We start from the raw sequence: 22,183 nt of genomic DNA on the forward strand, positions 1-22,183 counted from the left end.
CCCATTGTATATTCTTGCCTCCTTTGTTGTAGATTAGTTGGCCGTATAAGTGTGGGTTTATTTCTGGGTTTATTTCTATTCCGTTCCATTGGTCTATGTGTCTGTTTGGGGGCCAGTACCATACTGTTTTGATTGCTATAGCTTTGTAGTAGAATTTGAAATCAGGGAGCATGGTATCTCCAGCTTTGTTCTTCTTTCTCAAGATTATTTTGGCTCTTTGAAGTCTTTTGTGGTTCCATACAAATTTTAGAATTATTTGTTCTAGTTCTGTGAAAAATGCCATTGGTATTTTGATAGGAACCGCATTGAATCTGTAGAGTGTCTTGGGTAATATGGTCATTTTAACAATATTAATTCTTCCAGTCCATGAATTCAGTATGTCATTCCATTTGTTTCTGTTGTTTTCAATTTCTTTCATCAGTGTCTTATAGTTTTCTGAGTACAGTTCTTTTACCTCCTTGGTTAGACTTATTCCTAGGTATTTTATTCTTTTTGATGCAATTGTAAAGAGGATTGTTTTCTTAATTTCTCTTTCTGATAGTTCATTGTTAGTGTATAGAAATGCAATATATTTCTGTATATTAATTTTGTATCCTGCAACTTCACTGACTTCATTTATGAGTTCTAATAGTTTTTTGTGGTGTCTTTAGGATTTCTATATATAGGATCATGTCATCTGCAAACAGTGACAGTTTTACTCCTTCCTCTGTAATTTGGATACCTTTGATCTTCTTTTCTAATCTGATTGCTGTGCCTAGGACTTCAAATACTGTGTTGAATAAAAGTGGTCATAGTGGGCATCCTTATCTTGTTGCTGATCTTAGAGGAAAAGCTTTTCACCATTGAGCATGATGTTAGCTGTAAGTTTGTCATATATGGCCTTTATTATGTTGAGGTATGTTCTCTCTATACCCACTCTGTTGAGAGTTTTTATCATAAATGGACATTGAATTTGTCAAAAGCCTTTTCTGCATCTATTGAGATAATCATATAATTTTTATTCTTCAGTTTGTTAATGTGGTGCATCACATTGATTTGCAAATACTGAATCATCCTTGCATCCCTGAGATAAATCCTACTTGATAATGATGAACATACAAGGCAGTTTAAAATATAGTATTCCTCAGTGTTCGTCAAAACCATATCACTTCTTTCCATTGAAAGAAAAGAGTATTTTCAGAAGTGAATAAAGGAACACTGGAAATTTTATCATGGGCGTATTGCCTCCTGAAGAATCCAGTCCTGAGTATGCAAGGTTATATAACTTATCCTTGAGGAGTAAAGACAAGTTGGGAATAGAACTAAGCACTATTATCAACTAAGAACTAAGTGGATTAGATGAGGACAGGCTGGGGGATTAGATGGAAAGCTGGTTTGGGATTAGCAGCAGGTCCAAGAGAATATAGAAAATGAGGTATCCAGGAAGGGTAAGGAGCCAGTAGTGATCATGGGGCTAAAAATGACAACAGTAATGCTCTAAATGCCGCTTAAAGCACTTTACGTTGACTCACTCAATCCTCACCCTGATCCATGGGATGGGGATTACCATATCTTAATTTTACAAATGAGAAAGCAGAAGCATAATGTTTTAATATTTTGCCCAAGATCACACAGCCAGTAAGTGGTGGAGGCGAACCCAGGCACCCCGGCTCCAGAGCTCTGGCTCACAACTATGCGAGTGAGTTTAGTGTTTTATTGTTTAAATATTGACCTCCTTTATTCAGGTGAATTCTGATTTCAGACTAAAGGAGACACTAAGATACCCAGGAGCAGCTTCCTGGGTCCTCTCTCAGTTGCACGGGACACACGTCCTCTGTGGGTCATGAACCGCCGAAATACGGTGAGATATCTTGGTTTCAAGAAAGCTGCTGTCTTACCTGGGAGAGGAGTCTCTTGTACCTCTCTGATCATGTAGTCAAAACCAGGCGTGAGCCAGACTCAGTGAGAGAAGTGAAGGTAACAATAGAATTCAGATGTAAATCATCAACATGCGCATTTTCTACAAAAAATGCTGGTTAGCTGGCTGCCTCTTTGTGTGTTTCAGACCCTAAAACGGCTACAATCGCTATTTAGTACATTCTATTCAGGTTTCGCCAAGGAATAATTCCATGACTTCAGTCCCCGAGATGATTAACAAGGTTGCAACAGACTAAAATTAACCCTGAACTTTCATAGGAGTTTAAGGCCTTCTATGTCTGACAAAAATTAAGCATCATTTTAATGCTTAATTCATTGTTGCCTAGGCATAGAATTCTAGGTTGAAAATTACTTTCCCTCAAAATGTGGGTGGCACTGCTCCATTATCTCTGGCAATCCTGCACTGCTGTTGAGAGTTCTGTTCCCATTCTGATTCCTAGTTCTTTGTGACTTTTTTCCTCTGGAAACTGAGGATCTGCCCTCTGTCCCCCGTGTTCTAAAATTCCATGATGTGCCTTGGTGTGGGCATTGTGCTGGATTCTTAGGGTGCCCCTTTCAATATGTGAAGTATGTTCTTCAGTTCGTGGAGACGTTTTTCTTTGATAATTTCCTCCCTCTGATGATCTCTGCACTTTCTGGAATTTCTGTTATTCAGATATTGAGCCTATCAGATTGAATGTTTACTTTTCTCATCTTTTCTCCCCTATTTATGTTTTTAAATTTAGGTTTATTTGGAGGGAGATATATTTAACTTTATATTTCAAATCTTTTATTGATTATTTAGTTGTGATTATCATATTTTTTAATTTTTAAGAGCTCTTATTCTCTTTCATTTTAATAGCACTGTGTTCTTATTTCATAGATGCAATATTGGCCTTTCTCTCTCTGAGGATATTAATTATGGTTTCAGTGATGTTTTCTTCTGCTCTCTATCTTGTATCTGATTCTCCAAATTCCTTTTCTTACATTAGTTTTGGTCTCTACCTTTCATTTCATGTCTAGTGACCCTTGGCTGTCTGTTCATGTTTGAGGCACTGAGAAGCATACTGAGTCAGGCTTATGGGCTTTTAGCCTCATTGCCGGGTGACTGTGGGAGCCAGCAGCTTCATTGGTGGATCCTGAAATGTCAGTATCTGTAGGTCTTTTCTCTTCATCTGGTAAATTTCCCCAAAGAGGACTCTTTTAGACTACTGCTTAGTTTTCTATGTTCTGGGCAGGGGCTAGAGTGGGGTAGAGGGATGTCTCTTGTTCAGAATATAGACTTTCACTTCATTCCAACGTTTTCAGTTCAGCACCCCACCTCTGGAATCTAATGTCCCTCCTGAGCATAGATCTTTGATTTAACCTCAGCAGAGAGAAAAATGGAAGAAGTTTGGCTAGCAGAGGAGAGGCAGGGAAGGAGGGAGGGAGTCTCCTGGTTGGATGGACTCAGAGAAGGGATGGGAGGGAGGTTGTCCCCAAGGCTTTCGAGGTTCTTGGTCGTGCTTGTTGTTGGCAGCCCCTCTGAAGGCAGGTGGGACACAGCCTTTCCTCTCTGCTGACTAAGCAGAGGTGCTTTCAAATGTTTCAGGTGCTTTCAAAATGTTGCTAACATCTCTCATCTGCTTCATTTTCTCTCTTGCTTCTGTCTTTGTGGATTTATGCCTTTAAGAAAAAAAAATCCCTTTATTCTTTTTTTCTTGGCCACACTTCAGGTGGCTTGCAGGATCTTAGTTCCCCCACAAGGGATCAAACCCATGCCCCCTGCAGTGGAAGCACAGAGTCCTAACCACTGGACCGCCAGGAATTCCCAAAATCCCTTTACTCTTATTTTAGTTTGATTTGTGAGGAAGCGGAGATAAATGCATACATTTAATTAGTTAGTTTTGGCTGTCAGCTCTGGACCTCAGCTTTCTTGGAAGGACTTAGAGCAGACCACCTCTAAGGTCCTCTGAATCTCAAATTCTGTGAATTCATGATTGTAAATAGGTGCTGTAGAGTGTGGGACTGACTCTAAGAATTTTCAGAGTTCAAACATCAGGGAAATTACTAAAGCATGAGTCATTAGGAGAAGTTTCATCTTAGAGATGGGGGCTGGTAAGTTTTGTGTGGATGGAATACACGGAGAGAACAGGAAGGGAACAGCATAAGTGAATGCACAAACGTACCTATGACCACTGATGGGAAAGGGGCATATGGAGAAGGAACAAGAAACAAAGTTGGATATTCACCAGGTACAATATACATTAGAACTTGTTAGAGGGCCTTCAGAGGCTGAAATTTAAACTTAACTGCAGTAAGAAGTGTCAGTCATCAAAAATAATATAACCTTGGTACCAACTAGCATTTATTTTCATCTCATAACCTTTGCACAATTCTTGTTCATATCATTTCTCTTTAAAGTGAATTGGAAACAAACAAAAAAAAAACCCTCATTTTTCTCTTCCAAAGAAAAACCTTTTAAAGTATAATGACACTATTTTGAGAACCGATGCTGCAGTTTTTGAGGCAAAGTGTAAGTTTGATGTAACATTTTATATGTCTTTTAATTTTCTTATAGGTGTTATTGTTGTATGCCTATAATATGAAGCCCCTGAATATTTCAGATGTTACATCTGCTGCTTACAACAATGTATGTGTTGGCTCTTTCTGGGTTCCACTAAACAGGCAAGTAAAGATGGATTATCCACAGCTCTTTGCTGATACTTTCATAATATTGACTGTTTCAGTAATATACAAGGTAAATCACAGGCGAACTTTTAGAAGACATTTTTGGAAAAGTCTTCCTTTTACTTAGCACAGTATGATATTGCAGTGGGTAAGAGCATGAACTCTGAATTCAGCCTGCTTTGGTTCAAATGCTGGTTGTGCCCCTTCGTATCTTCCTATCTCAGCAAACTTGACCAGGTTACTTAACCTCTCTGTGCCTCAGTCTCTTCATCAGTAAAATGGGAATAATAATAATAGGACCTAGAGTTGTTGGAGGAATAGTTTCTGGTACTTCATAAAGATTACAGACAGTACAAAGATGTTGTCTGTACTATATTTTGCCTGTAGTTTGGGGTGTGTTTTAAAAAGAACTTAATGTGGCTCTGTATTAAGTTGCAAAATTAAGCCCAAACTCCACCACCATCCTGGTCTCACCCTTTCCTCTTTGACCAATCCTATTTTATATTGTTCCCCAAGTCAAAAGCCTCTGCGTCAGCCACTCTGTTTTCCTGCCTCTCCTTCAAACCGGGGATGGAGACTCTAATTCTTGCTCATGCCTGGTTTCTCTCTTTTCTGATTTCACCTTACCAAATTCCTTGTTTGTTTTTCACTTTTTTTCTTTGCTTAGTTAATTTAGTTTTGTTTTTGTTTTTTTGCGGTACGTGGGCCTCTCACTGCTGTGGCCTCTCCCGCCGTGGAGCACAGGCTCCGGACGCGCAGGCCCAGCGGCCATGGCTCACGGGCCCAGCCGCTCCGTGGCATGTGGGATCCTCCCAGACCGGGGTACGAACCCATATCCCCTGCATCGGCAGCCGGACTCTCAACCACTGCGCCACCAGGGAAGCCCTAGTTAATTTAGTTTTGATTCCATTGTTCATTGCCCTTGCGACGTCAGCCTCCATTTCCTCATTTCTGAGATGGAAATAATATTTTGCCTACCTTTTGGGGTTACTGTCAGGATCAGGCCAGACAGTGTATGCATATTCTTTGTATGCATGTATAACGTATGCAGATACTTTGAAAGGCTGAAAGCACTGGGCAAATGTCAAGTCTCATCGTGGCCTCCTGTGTCTGTCAATGTCAGCTCTTTGCCCTGCTCACCACCTACTGAGTGCAGGGACTTGGCGCTTCTCCATCCTAACCTGGAGAGTCTGGTTCCTGGTTCTTGATTTCCATTTTGAAGAACTCTTTTCTCTTTGGCCTCTCCATGAAAGAGAATAAAACGAGATGTTTCAAGAGCTGGCATACTTTCAATTATTCAGTCAACTTTCTTTTTCTTTTCCCTTTTAAAATTTTTTTCAGTGTCATGGTGGAAAATCTTAGACACAGGACTATACCAGCACAGCTAAACCACAAAATTAGGAAATTATGTTCTTTCCTTGTACATCCAGAAACACGGCAGAATTTTTTTTTCAGAACCACATGATGAAAATGATTATAATTTCTGCAGAGCGGAATGTAATCAAACTGACAGGATTCTTGTTTTACTCCAAAAAGTTCTTGATTTTCATGTGTTTATGATCAATGGTAGGGTGACTAAAGTTAGGGACATGCCCCTGTCACTGAGGCTATCATAGAGGAAGTTGCCTGACAAACGTTCATCTGATTCATCCCTTGGTGACAGTATTTCTCCCACCTAGGGTGGAGTTCCTTGTGTTCTTATGAGGGTCACGATCAGTCTATGGGGAATTGCTCTTGTTGATCAGCCTACAGAAGGCAAAGGAAGAGCATGCTGCGGGAAACTGGGGAAATCGACGTTCCTGCATTTGCTCCTGATGTCATTTTGCTTTTTTGCATCATCTCCTTCATTTTCATAAAAGTTTCCCTCCGCCCCTGCACGGAGACCCGCACACCCACGCACGAATATGTGCGCACCTGCGCTCTACGTGCCTGTATCCTAGAGTCACTGGGAGCCCTGCAGGTGGCTCTTCGCCTCCCTCAGCTGTTTCAGTGCTTTTCCAGCTTCTGACTGCATTCACTAGTTAACCTCTGTCTCCAGCGCCTCCATGGTTCACTGGACCGTGGCTCCAGAAGCTTTCTGTCCTGCACACGATTGCCAGTGCGTCCTCTGCCCTCTTCCTCGGCTTTAGCTTTTCCTTTTTACTTGATTCTTCTCCCTACCCCCACTCCCTACACAGTACCTGTCACTGTGTGGGCTCGTTGACCCGTCTCTTAGAGCCATTGCTGACTTGTCCTAATTCTTAGCTTCAGGCCAGCCAGCCAATCAGAGCGTGGCACTGAGTTTAAGTAGGAGTAGATCTTTTGTCATTGTCTGGTGTTTCTTTGCCCATGTAGATATTTATTTTCTTTATTTTCATCTTAAGCAAGTATTTTGGATGTCTACATTTTTTTTTGCTTTGTGTCTTTGCCAGTTTATAATTATAAATCTGTCTGAGCATATAACTAGATCATAAACACTATGCAGGTGAGAATTGTGTCTCTGTTCTCATGTCTCTTGAATGAAGGAATGATTGAATGATGTTTGGGGATGCCAGAAATCTAAGTGTTAAATAACTAAGGACTTAATTTACATGTTTTATTGATTCTGGGAATAAATGAATGCCTTACTTAACTTTTCAAGTAAAATGCATATATGTTTGTTATTTTTAGAGTTATTTCAGTTCACGAGAAATTATCTAATCTTACGCAAATCGCTGAAATATCATTGCCTACAACTCCTAAAGTTACTTCAAATGAAAATGTATCTCAAGTAGAAGAAACAGAAGAGGAATCAATTGGTAAAGAAATGGAAGTAGGTTATTAAATAATGGAAAATTTTATTGCCATTGCAGGATGGATGTCATTATACATAATTAAATTATTTTTTACTTTATCAGAGCACAGCTATGTAACTAAACTTGAATGGTGTGGTTCTTGTGGCCTGTACTTTCTCTACTTAGAGTACCAGATATAACCCAACTTTTGGACACATAAGTAATGTTTTCTTCAAAGCTCTTCTAAGCATACCAATTATAAGAAACTGATGGTAAATGAAAACAAAGCCAATCTAGGTAAATCATTCAGATATAACCATGAATCCTAAGAAACAATGCTCTGTAAGTTTATAATGTTACTTTTAAATTCTAAGTCTAGTATTTGAGCATTTTTATTACCCAAGTAATATGGGAAGAAAAATTAGAAAATATAGATAAGCATATATCTTTCAGACTTTTTCTACACATCTGTATTTTTCTAACTAGAAGAAAAGGCATTATCCTTATAGTGTGTTATTAATCTGATTACAGAGTTGAGTGATGACTGATATTCATGTTTTGGAGGAGTTCCTTCTGAGTTCTCAACCCATTGAGAAGTAGGACACAGGAAACTGATATATGGAGATCTCAAACACTGGCATCATTACCGACAAAGCTGATTAGCAAACATGGCTCTGGATCTCTGGCCAAACAAGCATTAATATTTCACCCCTGAATTAGCCAGCCTTGCCCACCTAGTCACACAATAATCTAGCACACTTGTGTAGCTGTAGGATTTCCCCCGCTCCCCTGCTGACTGCCCGGCTGACTGCATGGAGGAGTAGAGAGTAATAGTCCTGCAGGCAGGGTGCCTTCAAAAATGTAAGCAAAGATTGACCCAATGGGGCTGAGCCTAGTTTGCTTTTCCCAAACTCACCAATCAGATAAGTGACTCCACTCTCCTGGCTGCATCCAAAAGAAGCTGGAAGTGTCCCCCCTTATTCTGGAGTGGAGTGGAAGTTCCTTACCCTCTATGGAAATGAGAGGAGCAGGGAATACCTGTTCTCCCCTAATCACTTGCTCTTTGAATTTCCATTTGCACATTCATCTGGTTGCTTGAGATATATGTTCTGTAGGTACCATGGCTTTTTTTTTTTTTAATCAAATAGATGTACAAGGTTTAAAATGAAAAGGGACAGTCTCCTGTTTGACCTGTCCACACCCCACAGTCCTGCGAGCAGACCATTTTCAACTCTTTCAGCTGTTCCTTTTGTTATTTACTTCCAAGACTCTAAATAATATGCAGGATCAGTCATGAAAAGCAAGATAACCAACACCCTTTAAATCCAAGTGGGTCCACTGGGCTCCATGTCTCCCCACACCAGCCTCCAGGCTGGTGGCACATCCATCCTCTGGAACATCCCCAGTCACTGGGCAGGAGGGAAGAAAAGGGGCAAATCACACCCTGGCTCTTTGAGTTTCCATCATATCACTTGCACTAACATTTCACTGGCCAAGTAAGTCACGAGCCATGCCAACAATTCTGCTACCAACTTGGAAAGAGGAAAGCTGGAAAAATTGTTGAATAGTGCTAATGACAGCCAAAAATAATTATTTTTTCTTGATAAATCAGTTTTATATAATATCTATTGATTTTACTATACAAGGACTTTACTATACAAGGATTCCCTATATTTCTCCTCAACTTCTCCTTTCCCCATCCTTTCTAAATATTGTTATATCACAGAATTTAATTAAATCAGCATTCAGTGTTTACGTCATTATAACCCTGTAAACAATGTTCACAGCCAAGTCACAGTGTACTGTGGTTATTTTCCTTTCCTGTATAAGGTTTGATTTTTCTTCACTTGTCTTTTTTCTTAACTTCTTTCTGATCATTACATCGGATCTGTCATATATTCATCCATAGATTTGTACCCAAGTGTTTATATTTATGTCTCAACTCTTCTTTTCCTTCCTGGAGGCCCCTCTCCTGCTCTGGTTAAGGAATGGTTGCCCCCAATGCCTGCAGCACAGCTCTGATTCTGGGACCTCCCTCTGCTGCTTTTCTGGTTGAATTCCCAGCCACTTGGGTCCCATCTCTGTTTTTCTTCTCTGAAAGCTTTTAGGATCTTTATTTTTGCTCTGCTGTATCTTTTTAAAAAAATCACTTTCTGCTAGTTTAATATTCAATTGGTCACCAATAACAAAATATTTTTAATTCTTAAAGAGCATTATTGGTATGGCTCTTTTTGTTTTCTTGTTTACGTTATCTTTATTTTTTTTTTTGCGGTACGCAGGCCTCTTACTGTTGTGGCCTCTCCACACATCCTTTATAGTGCACATCCTTTATAGTGTCCTCAAATGTTACAACACAAATTACCAGATGTTTAACTATAGTAATGATATTCTGAGTGCTCAGAATAAATATCCCAGTAGATCAGATATCTCAAACTCATGAGATTCATATAATGTAATTCTTCTCCTAAAGTGCATTGTTGCCCTTTCATATCTGTTTTCAAGAACTCAGCTCATTTCGTTTTCGAACTTCTTTAGTAGATGACTTACAATCACAGTTTTTTAGTCATAGACCAAACTTACCAGTTTGCTGTCTTTGAGCCATAACCTAGACAGTTCTTTGCTGAAATTGTCCTTGAATCCATTATTATATAGTTCATAAAAGGCAAATGATTATTTTTCTCCTGAACCCATTTGTCTTTTCAACTTACATTGTCTGAGACAGGAGAGTGAGTGTCCGTAAGAGTAAGGATTCTGGGTTGTGCTCTGCCACTCAGCTTTCCTACCGAGGGTCAGTCACTTAATGTTTCCTGGGACTAGTTTTCTCCTCATCTCTAAACAGGATCCTTTCACTCAGTTACTGGTGAGATGAAGAGATTGTCCCTTGGTTGGAATGAGAGCCATCAGAATTTTCCTGGGAGTCAGATATCGGTATCAAGTTCATCACAATGAGCCCAGTGCCTGAGCCAAGAAGTTGACTATGAATATAAACAAATCAGGAACAAATAGGGGCAAGTAGGGGCGTTTGAATGCAAGCAGAGGGAAGAATCCAGACGGCCCACCTTGCCTTAGCCAAGCTTTGTGACTTGCTCTCACGTCCTGACTTGAGTGATATATGTGAGTAGCTCAGTCCCTGAGTAGAACAAACTGCTTTCAGTCCTGATGTTGTCCTCTGTGTTTTTTTTTTTTTTTTTTTTTTTTTTTTTTTTGCTGTATGCGAGCCTCTCACTGTTGTGGCCTCTCCTGTTGCAGAGCACAGGCTCCGGACGTGCAGGCTCAGCAGCCATGGCTCACGGGCCCAGCCGCTCCGCGGCATGTGGGATCTTCCCAGACCGGGGCACAAACCCGTGTCCCCTGCATTGGCAGGCGGACTCTCAACCACTGCGCCACCAGGGAAGCCCTCCTCTGTGTTTTTGAGTTTACTTTATCCTCCAACTTAAAAAGTGTTTCTTCAGATTTAATTAGGGCATTTTGAGATGTGTTCCAGTTCTGGTAGTTCTATATGTGAAAGAATGTCACAAAATGGAAAAAAACCTGCTCTTTTTAGTTTAGGTGAATTAGCAAACAAATTAATTCACACCATTTGAAAGTTGTGAAACGGAAGGAATAAACTTTTCTATTTTTTTCCCTATATACTAACCAGCACTTAGAAAAAAAAAAAAAAAAAGAAACAGCTAGGTTCTAGGTTATATCAAATAAATTCCAGGGACTAAAATCTGCCAGTTTGTTGTCATGACAACCTTCACTTGGAGCTAATGAGAAGTTAACTAGGACACTTGAAGAGATCAATTCTGTTTGGGAGTTGGACAGGATTTCATAACCTCTATAATCAAATATATTTATTTCTATCTCAGTATGGATTTTCGGTGGGTTGTTAAATATAAAGGTCCAGAAAATGTACCTTTGGTTGATATGGGAGGTGGTGAATCTTGTTCTCTTTCTCATTCCCTTCCTTTTTTTTTTGTTTTCTCTCCCCCAAATCCCTATGGTCTGGAATAAGCCAAAAGCTTCAGAACACAGGTATTAATTTAAGATGTTTTGGGAGGGCTACAGAACAGGTGTTCCAGTCACTTCTGGCTCGAAAACACGTCCTTCTTCCAAAATGGACAACAGTGGCTCAGAATCACTGGATTGTTTTAACCTGTCATTCACAGCTTTATGGGGTATCTTCAGAGCATATCAGGTGTTTTAAAGCATATAAAAGGTGCAAACCATTCTGATTTTATGACACAAACACCTTTTTTGGAATGATAACATACTGATATGATAAGCCTAAAATATATTTACCAAGTCACCTAAGATGAGTTCAGCAAACACGTGTGGGATGCCCGGATTGTACCAGGCAATTATATATAGTCAACATATCCCCAGTATCAAAGTACTATGAAAACGTAGAACAAAATACAATTGAACATTAGCATCAAATAACACGTTATCTTTGAGAAACCGTTACGTGCAAAAATTTTCCAGGCTTGAGGAGATAAGGACATACTGAAATCAGCACAATTAGGTCCCTGTCAGGAGGAGCTTAATCACTGTGTGAGTATGACCATAGGTACCCAGATGTAATTCATAATGAGCCCAGCTGCCCGGTGGCCCTCTCTTAGCAAGCAAAGTCTGGCATTCAAAGAAACATCAATATAATGTTCAAAACCATTGAAAATAATCTAAACCTTATTCTTATGAGTCTCTCGTAAGAATATCTGAGAGGGAATCCTTTCATCATATACAGCATAACTTCTTTTAAATCTCCTTTTTCCCAACTGCCTTACTCTTAGTGCCTCTCTGACGTTCACAGTGGCAGCTCTCCAACCTCTGCCTCATTGGTTCAGACTCCTAAACCTCTCCCTCCAACTCAGTCTGCATGGAGTGTTTTGACTCCTCTTCCCTTCCCGCTCTGGTTCAGCTCTTTTTTTTTTTTATAACATCTTTATTGGAGTATAATTGCTTTACAATGGTGTGTTAGTTTCTGCTTTATAACAAAGTGAATCTGGTTCAGCTCTTCATTATGAAGTTCAGCTTAGTCTCTCTGACACCTTCCCCTTTTCCTGTTTCCCCCATTATCCGGATTCTACACTTATACAAAAGGGCAAGGTTGCTGATATCCTTCTTTCTCAATGGTGGAGCTGTTGATGCAAACTATTCCAATTTATCATTAAACAAATCTCATTCACATAGGGGTGTGTGTGTGTGTGTGTGTGTGTGAAGAGAAAGGGTTGAGCTAGACTTTGTGCTTGCTTCAGTAGCACAGGTAGCATTTTATAGCCCCTGTAGACTGAAATAAAAATCATGTTTCCTTGCACCCTGGGCCCTGACTCTATTGTTTTGGTCATTATCTCTTTCTGTGTCTCTTCCTCTCTCTTGACTTTGAATTCCTTTGCTCAGGGGTCTTCTCTGATATCTAGCCCAGTAACCAACTTCTAGTTGGAGACCTATGGAGAGCACTTACTCCAGACTGAGGATACAGCAAGAGATGAGAGGTGAAGTCATGGAGCTGGATGTTGTATTCAGGGTGGCAGGAGTGCAGGGTGAATGTAGGGCCCTGGGAAGGCAGGGCTGGGCATGGGCCGTAGGAAAAGCTGGGAGCAATGCCCGGAAGAGCATCTCATGATCCACCCTGAAATTTGCTAAGATAACCCTGATGGCATGTGAAGGACGGATGAAGGAAGCAAGAGTTTGGAGGGTGGAAAGCAACTTAGGAAGTTTTTTTCCCCATAAAATGGGTGAACAATGATGAGGACTTCAACTAAGTCAAAATGTTGGCTCTGTTATTTTGGAAGTCACTCCAAAGCCTATCCCTCATCAAATCAACAGATGCTCCTCTTTAAGGGAAAGTGACAGAGACTGAGCAGGGGTCCTTCTGTGCCCTCCCAGGCCCCTTGCCAACTGCACCATCCCTCCAACCGCCTTCTGCCTGGGATTGTTGAGTTCAGTGCTTTCCTTGTCTTCATTTCTGTGGCAGCAAGGTCACGGGAGGTTTCCCGCAGCCCAACATCGAATCAGCCAGTTTCCCAAGTGTGTATGTGGTTTACCTCAAATAATGCCAAAGAAACAGAACGTTGTTGAGGCGAAATTTGTGTTTGATAAATGTTGAGACAAGCCATGGAAGGCATTTATCAGGTGACATGGCTGTCTTCATCTGTTATGGAAATGATTAATGATACAGACAGTGTCATTTTGCTTGATAGCTCTTGATGAAATCATGACAGTAACCCATCACAGCTATTATTGAAACCTTTTGTATAGAAAGAAAACGTACTTTAACCAGTCCTAAGAACTCAATTAGAAATATAGAAATTTGGATAAATAAGAAGAATACGTAAGAATGTACTCCAGGATGTGTGTTCCCCTCTGTCTAGTAAAGTGGACCAGGAGCCTGGAAAGTTCGTCATAGGAAGATGGTGTCCCCCAGTCAGTGCTGGATGTCCTGCCTGCCCTCCATCCTTTCTGGTCCCATGGAAGCTGCCCTACTTCTGGCCATGATCACTTCCTGCCCAAACAGCTTGAGTAGCCTCCTAGCTAATTTCTCTTTCTCTTATCTCTTCCTAGTCCAGTTCAGCTTTACATGGTAGCTAGAATTGTCTTTTTTTTTTTTTTTTTTTTTTGCGGTACGCGGGCCTCTCACTGTTGTGGCCTCTCCCGTTGCGGAGCACAGGCTCTGGACGCGCAGGCTCAGCGGCCATGGCTCACGGGCCCAGCCGCTCCGCGGCATGTGGGATCTTCCCGGACCGGGGCACGAACCCGTGTCCCCTGCATCGGCAGGCGGACTCTCAACCACTGCGCCACCAGGGAAGCCCCAGAATTGTCTTTTTAAAGCAGTCAGATCATTATCCCCTCAGTCCAGTGACTCTCAATTTCCTAAGCAACAAAATCCAAATTCCTTACGTTTACGTGTCCTGTTATAAGTACACCTCTCAGCCTTATTTCTCACCACCGTGCTTCCTATACACACCAGCAGTAAAGACCGTATCAGGTTCTTTATGTTTCTTGAATATCTGCTGTTTCATTGCTCCATCTGGAATGCCCTTGTCCCCATTCTCTGCCAGTTGAAGTCTTACTACTCTTTCATACCTCAGTTTATATGACCCTTTCTCCAGGAAGTATTCCCTGTTCATTATACTTTTTTTTTTAACATTTTTATTCGAGTATAATTGCTTTACAATGGTGTGATAGTTTCTGCTGTATAACAAAGTGAATCAGCTATACATATACACGTATCCCCATATCTCCTCCCTCTTGCGTCTCCCTCCCACCCTCCCTATCCCACCCCTCTAGGTGAACACAAAGCACCGAGCTGATCTCCCTGTGCTATGCGGCTGCTTCCCACTAGCTATTTATTTCACATTTGGTAGTATATATATGTCAACGCTATTCTCTCACTTTGTCCCAGCTTACCCTTCCCCCTCCCCGTGTCCTCAAGTCTATTCTCTACGTCTGTGTCTTTATTCCTGTCCTGCTTCTAGGTTCTTCAGAACCTTTTTTTTTTGCCCCCTAAGATTCCATATATATGTGTTAGCATACGGTATTTGTTTTTCTCTTTCTGACTTACTTCACTCTGTATGACAGACTCTAGGTCCATCCACCTCACTACAAATAACTCAATTTCCTTTCTTTTTATGTCTGAGTAATATTCCATTGTATATATGTGCCACATCTTCTTTATCCATTCATCTGTTGATGGGCACTCAGGTTGCTTCCACATCCTGGCTATTGTAAATAGAGCTCAAATGAACATTGTGGTACATGACTCTTTTTGAATTATGGTTTTCTCAGGGTATATGCCCAGTAGTGGGATGGCTGGGTCATATGGTAGTTCTATTTTTAGTTTTTTTAAGGAACTTCCATACTGTTCTCCATAGTGGCTGTATCAATTTACATTCCCACCAACAGTGCAAGAGGGTTCCCTTTTCTCCGCACCCTCTCCAACATTTATTATTTGTAGATTTTTTGATGATGGCCATTCTGACCGGTGTGAGGTGATACCTCACTGTAGTTTTTATTTGCATTTCTCTAATGATTAGTGATGTTGAACATCCTTTCATGTGTTTGTTGGCAATCTGTATATCTTCTTTGGAGAAATGTCTATTTAGGTCTTCTGCCCATTTTTGGATTGGGTTGTTTGTTTTTTTGATATTGAGCTGCATGAGCTGCTTGTATATTTTGGAGATTAATCCTTTGTCAGTTGCTTCATTTGCAAATATTTTCTCCCATTCTGAAGGTTGTTGTTTCATCTTGTTTATGGTTTCCTTTGCTATGCAAAAGCTTTGAAGTTTCATTAGGTCCCATTTGTTTATTTTTGTTTTCATTTCCATTTCTCTAGGAGGTGGGTCAAAAAGGATGTTGCTGTGATTTATGTCAAAGAGTGTTCTTCCTGTGTTTTCCTCTAAGAGTTTTATAGTGTCTGATAGTCTTATAATCATGACTCCTTTAGTTGTAAGTAAAGAAAAACTACTTACGCTAGCTCAGATGAAGTAGGTTTGGTAAGGAGGCAGTATTTGGCTGGGCATGGTGAGTAAGCTCGTGCATAACCAAGGACTGGGGACAAAACACAGTGGGCCCCACAGAAAGTGAAACTTGGAGAGTCGGGAGCCAAGATTGCACTCAGTCCCACAGGCGGCGTCAGTTCTCATTTATCTCTGTTTCTTGCTCACTCATGTTACATCTAGCCCATTAGGTGCCTTCTCCAACTCCGTATTGCAACCTCTCAGCTCATCCGGCCAGTCCTGATGGTAACTCTCTTCTGTTGTCCTTCCTTATATGAAATTACAATGATGGAGAATCTGATTGATTCAACCCTGCCCATAGGTAGATCTTTCTTGGGTCAGATGTCCACACAGAAACACGCTGCGTCCAAACAGTAGGGGCCGCGGCAGTGTCCTCAGCAATAGACCACGTATGATATCAACTCTCTCTTCTTCTTCTTCATTTTCTCTTTCCATTTCTTTCTCGATTCCCAACTGTTCATCTCTGCTTAAACCCTTTCTCAGATCTGAACCTCTTTATTCCAGGGCTCTCTTCTCAGAAGAAAAGTGATCTTCCAAAATCTTATTCTGGTGTGAATTACTTTACTTGTTCTTCTCTAACACATGAATTTTAATTGTGAATTTTGCAGGGAAACAATCCTAAAATAATTTATTATTTGTCATTAAATCTTATAGTTTGTGGCTATTTTGTATCTTTTCAAATAACCCTAATTACTTAAAAGATTGTGACCTCTGAATCCCTCTAAGTTTCATCCTGGGAATTAGGGTTAGGGAATGATGTAACAAAAGACAAATGAAATAACTAATATGTAATTAAAATATCTAGTATTTTACCAATAAGATCAACCTCACTATATTGTCTTATTATTTCTAGAACATGATTATTGAATGTTGCTCTGAAATAGCATCTTTGTTTTTGCCTGATGAAGAGGCAACTCCGCTATCTGAGGTATGCATCTCTTTTAAAACTGTATGTGATTCTCTAACAAGTATTGTTGTTGCTATGGAAATGGAAATACAGAAAACATCTATTATGAAAGTATCAAGGGCCTAACCATCCTTAATTAATATGAAAAGTGCTAAGCATTAGTTTATAATAGCATGTTATTTTGGTTAGAAATATTCTTTGTTAAAAAATCAACTAGTACAGAAAGTTGTGGAGAGGATAATCTTAAAATCATCTCAAATTCACCATTCAGGGAATAACCACTATTAACATTTTGGAGAATATCTCAAATTTTTTTCATGTATAGTTAGACTTTTGAATTTTTATATCAGTGGGATCATACTGCACAAGCATTCTGTAACTTGTTTTTTTTTCCATTCAACAATAATGCTATGGAGATATTTTTATGTGAAAATTCTACCCTGTCTTATTTCATGCCTACATAATAGTTTCTTTTAAGTATTTGTCATGTCAGGCTCTGTTTATATAACTAGATCCTTATTCATGGATCTTGAGGTTGATGGGTTCTAGAACATGTATTTCACCCTTCTGTTTCACCCATCCTCAGAGTTAATTCTTAGGAATAGGATTTTGGAGTAAAAAGTATGCATATGGTCCCTGACTTACAATGTAAGTCCCTGACTTACAACTTATGATTTTTTTGACTTTATGATATTATGAAAGCAATACACATTCAGTAGAAACCATACTTCAAATTTTGAATTTTGAGCTTTTCCCTGGCTAGCAATATGCAGTCCAATACTTGTGATGTGAGGCAGCAGCAGTGAACTGCAGCTCGCATCACCCTCATGATCATGAGGGGAAACAACCCACATACGTACAACCATTCGGGACCCGGACAGCCATTCTGTTCTTAACTTTCAGTACAGTATGCAGTAAATTACATGAGCTATTCAACACTTTATTATAAAATTGGCTTTGTGTTAGACGATTTTGTCCAACTGCAGGCTAATGTATGTGTTCTGAGCGTGTTTAGGGTGTGCTAGGCTAAGCTCTGATGTTTGGTAGGTTAGGTATATTAAGTGTATTTTTGACTTAAGATATTTTCAGCCTCTGATGAGTTTACCCATTTACTGGGACATAACCCCATCATAAGTAAAGGAAGATCTGTATACATTTTCTATTGTGGTAAAATATACATAATGTAAAATTTACAATTTTAATCATTTCTAAGTGTACACATCAGTAGCATTAAGTACATTCAAAACGTTGTGCAAACATCTCCACCATCCATCTCCACAATTTTTTCATCATCCCAGGTAGAAACTTTGTACCCATTAAGTAATAACTCCCCATTTCCTCCTCCCCCAGCTCCTGGTAATCTCTGTTCTACTATTTGCTTATTCTAGGTACCTCATATAAATGGAATCATACAATATTGGTTTTTTTGTGGCTGGCTTATTTCATTTAGTGCAATGTTTTCAAAGTTCATCCATGTTTAACATGTATCAGTACTTCATTCCTTTTTAAGACTAAATAATATCCCATTGTATGTATATACCACATTTGTTTATCCACTCTTCTGTGGATGGACATTTGAGTTGTTTGTACCTTTTGGCTCCTATAAATAATGCTGCTATAACCATGGGTGTACAAGTATCTGGGTGTACACCTAGGAGTGGACTTAGTACTTGGTGGATCATATGGTAATTCTATGTTTAACTTTTTAAGAAAACCCCAACAGCTGCACCATTTTACATTCCCATCAATAGTGCAAGAGGGTTCTAATTTCTCCACATACTCACCAACACTTACTTTCTCTTTTTTGATAATAGCCATCTTAATGGGTGGAAAGTAGTATCTCATTGTGATTTTGATTTGCATTTCCCTAATGACTAATTTAATCGCTGATCGCCCATTTTTATATCTTCTTTGGAGAAATGTCTATTCAATCCTTTGCCGATTTTGAATGGGCTTATACATTTGGGTATATAATTGCAAATGGCCTCCAGAAATGTGGCACCAGTTTTCTCTCCCATCTGCAGTAGGTGAGAGGCCCAGTGTAACTGTGTGTTCACCCACACTAGTTCTCCTCCTTCTTCTGCTCTCTCCCTCCCTCCTCCTCTTCTCCCTTTCCTCCCTCTCGTCCCCCTCCTCTTCTTCTAACTGTTGTAGGTCTGACAAGTGAAAAATGACATTTTCAATTATTTTATATTTATTAATAGTAAAGCCAAATATAGTTCCTACTTTGTTGGCAGTCTGTGTTTCTCCTTTTGTGGAATGGTGTTCATTCATTTAGCCAATCAACAAATACTTAGAGTGAACTGCCTATGTGTCAGGAACTCCTTTCTAGGCCCTAGAGAGCCTGCTGTGAACAAGCAACAAGGACCTCACTCTCTCGGAGCTGCCGTTTTTTTGTTTTTGTTTTTGGAGAGAAATAGTAAATAAATCAATAAGCAAGATAATTCTGCATTTTGTTAAGTGCTATGAAGGAAAAAACAGAGTGAGATGTTAGAGTAGGGTTGGCAAACTGCAGCCTGTGAACTATGGCCCACTGCCTGTTTGTAAATAAAGTTTTATTGGAACACAGCCATGCTCATTTGTTTACCAGTTGTCTATAGCTGCTTTTGAGCTACAACAGCAGAGCTCGGTAGTTTTGACAGAGACCATATAGCCCACAAAGTTTACATTATTTACTATCTGGCCCTTTACAGAAAAAAGTATTCTGATCCCTGTGATAGAAAATAACAGGGGATGGGGCAACAGTTTAGATGGGTGGTCAGGGAAGAATTCTCTTAGGAGAAGACCTGAAACATTACACTGTGTCCCTCCCACTAGATCATTAGCTTCTCGGGAGCAGGGGTGGTGCTATCTTAATCTTTGAATTCTTACAGTGCCTTGTACACGACATCACTTGGTTATTGTTTCTTGAATTAAATTCTCTTTAGTTTTAAATACCTGAAATTTAATATTTGCTTAAAATTTTTTTTTCATCTGGCCATTCATGTTCTTTTCCCATGTTTTTAAATGAGGAACTTAATTTTTTATTATGGAAATATGTAGAATTACTGCAGCAGACCATTGACAATAAAAATCAAGCTTAATTCTAGTTTTGAACAAACTGTGATTTACAAATAGGTCACAGAAAAAAATTGTTATTTTAAGACACATGATTTATAACATTAATGGGCTTTGGCCCCCGACAGACCTGGGTTGGAATCCCAGCCTTGGATCTTGTTTGACCTGAGGCAAATCATTTAACTTCTCTAAGCCTCAGTTTTCTCATATGTAGAGTGGGGTAATAATGCCAACAATGCCTCGCAGTTGTGAGGACTAAAGTAAATAATGTATGTTAAGTATTTGGATTAGGGTCTAGTGCAAATAAATGTTAAATAATTATCAGCTATTTCATCATGTCATCTTCATTATCATCTTCCCTACCATGGTCCTGCCTTCCATGTGTGAATTCTTCATCCTCTAGTCAACTCATTTCAACAGATTTTTAAGATCCAAAGTTGTTTTGAAATATTGACAGAAAAGGAGAGTAACAGTGTTAAAGAGAGAGAGAAAACCAGGAGTCCTTTTCTTTGCTTGTAATGTAAATAATTGTTGAATCCTAGAGGAATTAGGTCAGGGTACAAGATCCCAACATGAGATCGCAGTCGTGAAAGAATCACTGGTCCAAGAGAAAGTGCCTCCAATCAAATCCCACGCTAGCAAGTCCACTGAGAGCGAGACTCACCTGAATCCCAGGCTAGCACGTCCACTGAGAGCGAGACTCACCTGAATCCCACGCTAGCACGTCCACTGAGAGCGAGACTCACCTGATAGTGCTGGATGGAGCGTGGGCGTTTACAGGCTTGTTCCAAGAAGTAAATGGTTAAAATAAAGAAGAAGTAAATTTGTCTAAATAAAATTACATGCCTTCTTTTGTCACTGGCATGAGATCTTCCTGTTCAGTTTAATTCCTTACTGAACATATCTATTATAATTGCCTTTGCCTGTATTGCCTCTTCTTAATTAAAATAAATATTGCCACACACAACTTGTGACAGAAATAACCTGAGATAGCAAGGAAGTGAAGGAAGGGAATGAGTGCTACGTGCTAATGTTCTTAGTGATTAGTTACAGAATGTAAATGACCGTTAGGTGTACTTTCTGGTGCACCAACAATGAAGCGATCCTTTCATTGCCTACGTAGGTTCAGATTATTGCAGTTTCCAAGTTGTCAGGTAGGATTCAAACATGACGCTAGAAATATTCTTTCCGCTCTTGCTGTGACCGCCTGTGGGGAGTCGTTCTATACATTCATCAGTAATTTTTGACTTCCAGCTGCACGCAGAACATTGTTGTAGATACTTCTGTTGCTGTAAAGGCAGCATAGGTTTACGTTCCTGCATTCAGCTAAATTAAATACTTTCGTATTGGTTCACATGATACATGTGAATTTACCTAATATGTGTGTGTGTGTGTATGTATGTAGTAGGTGTATCTGTGTGTGTGTTACGTATATCTGTAGTGTGTGTACATGTGTGTATATATGTATTGAACTGATTTGAGTCATACAGACTCAGTATGGAGAGGAAATTCCTAGGAGCAGATCCTGCTTTGAAGGTGGAAAAGGTGACCCTAAGCCTAGAGAAAGGACACATTGTAGAGGAGATTGCAAAGTAGTTTTTCTTGGCTACATGAGTTTAGTAGGATATTTTTTGAGTTCACAGTTTTTAGCTAGACCTACTATAGTACGTGACAAACACTAATGATAATAATCATTAAACTGCAAATCTTACTAATAGTAGTAGTAATTTTAATATTTATTGAGCACATGGCATGTGAAGACACTGTCCAGTGTTTTAAATCCAGTATCTCATTTAACATTACAAGAAGCCTATGCAGTCGGTTACTGTTACTATCCCCATTTTAGAAATGGGGAGGTGTAGCAGCATGCCCAAGCTCTTGCAGCTTGTAGGTAGAGGAGGCACTAGTCAACCATAGATCCGCTTACATCCGGGATCTGCATCTTTAACTAAAGTGCACCCAGTGCATGTCTGATTAGAAGAGGGAGCAGATGCTGCAGGGTGTTGAGGAGTGAGAGGTGAGAAAGGGAAGGTTGCAAGTGTAGATGAATCTTTGAGAAGGTTTGGGACAGGAGTCTGGAGAGGGTGGAGGAGCAGCTCCCAGGAGGCAAGGAGTCAAGGGCAGGTGTTAGGACAGCAGCAGTGCACAGGGCAAAGAGTTGGGAGGGGCGCAGTTTGCCTGTCTAGAAGAAAAAAGGACAAATGATGAAGCAAGGCCTAAGGGAGTGGGCCGGAAACAGAAAGATATTGACAGCATAAGTGAGATAGTTGCCTGGAAACAGGAAATACATCTCTTTCTGTAGGTCTTGGGGCAGCAGATTAAGGGCAGGAAGGGATGTGAGTAAGTGTGTGAGAGAAGGTTAGGAGAAGCGGGGGCAGTTCACACCCAGTGGTTTTCAC

The 22,183-nt window shown here is 40.0% G+C and overlaps 1 protein-coding gene across 1 annotated transcript in view; it reads left to right on the forward strand.

The window, feature by feature from the left end:
* CFAP54 (cilia and flagella associated protein 54) overlaps positions 1-22,183 on the forward strand; it is a 310,761-nt gene that overhangs the window by 264,303 nt on the left and 24,275 nt on the right. Inside the window, exons 65-67 of the mRNA XM_067697614.1 lie at positions 4,457-4,563; positions 7,216-7,357; positions 16,674-16,748. Coding sequence (XP_067553715.1) covers positions 4,457-4,563; positions 7,216-7,357; positions 16,674-16,748 — 324 coding nt within the window. The remainder of the gene's footprint in view (positions 1-4,456; positions 4,564-7,215; positions 7,358-16,673; positions 16,749-22,183) is intronic.

This window comes from Pseudorca crassidens, chromosome 11, assembly GCF_039906515.1.
Source record: "Pseudorca crassidens isolate mPseCra1 chromosome 11, mPseCra1.hap1, whole genome shotgun sequence".
NCBI lineage: Eukaryota > Metazoa > Chordata > Mammalia > Artiodactyla > Delphinidae > Pseudorca > Pseudorca crassidens.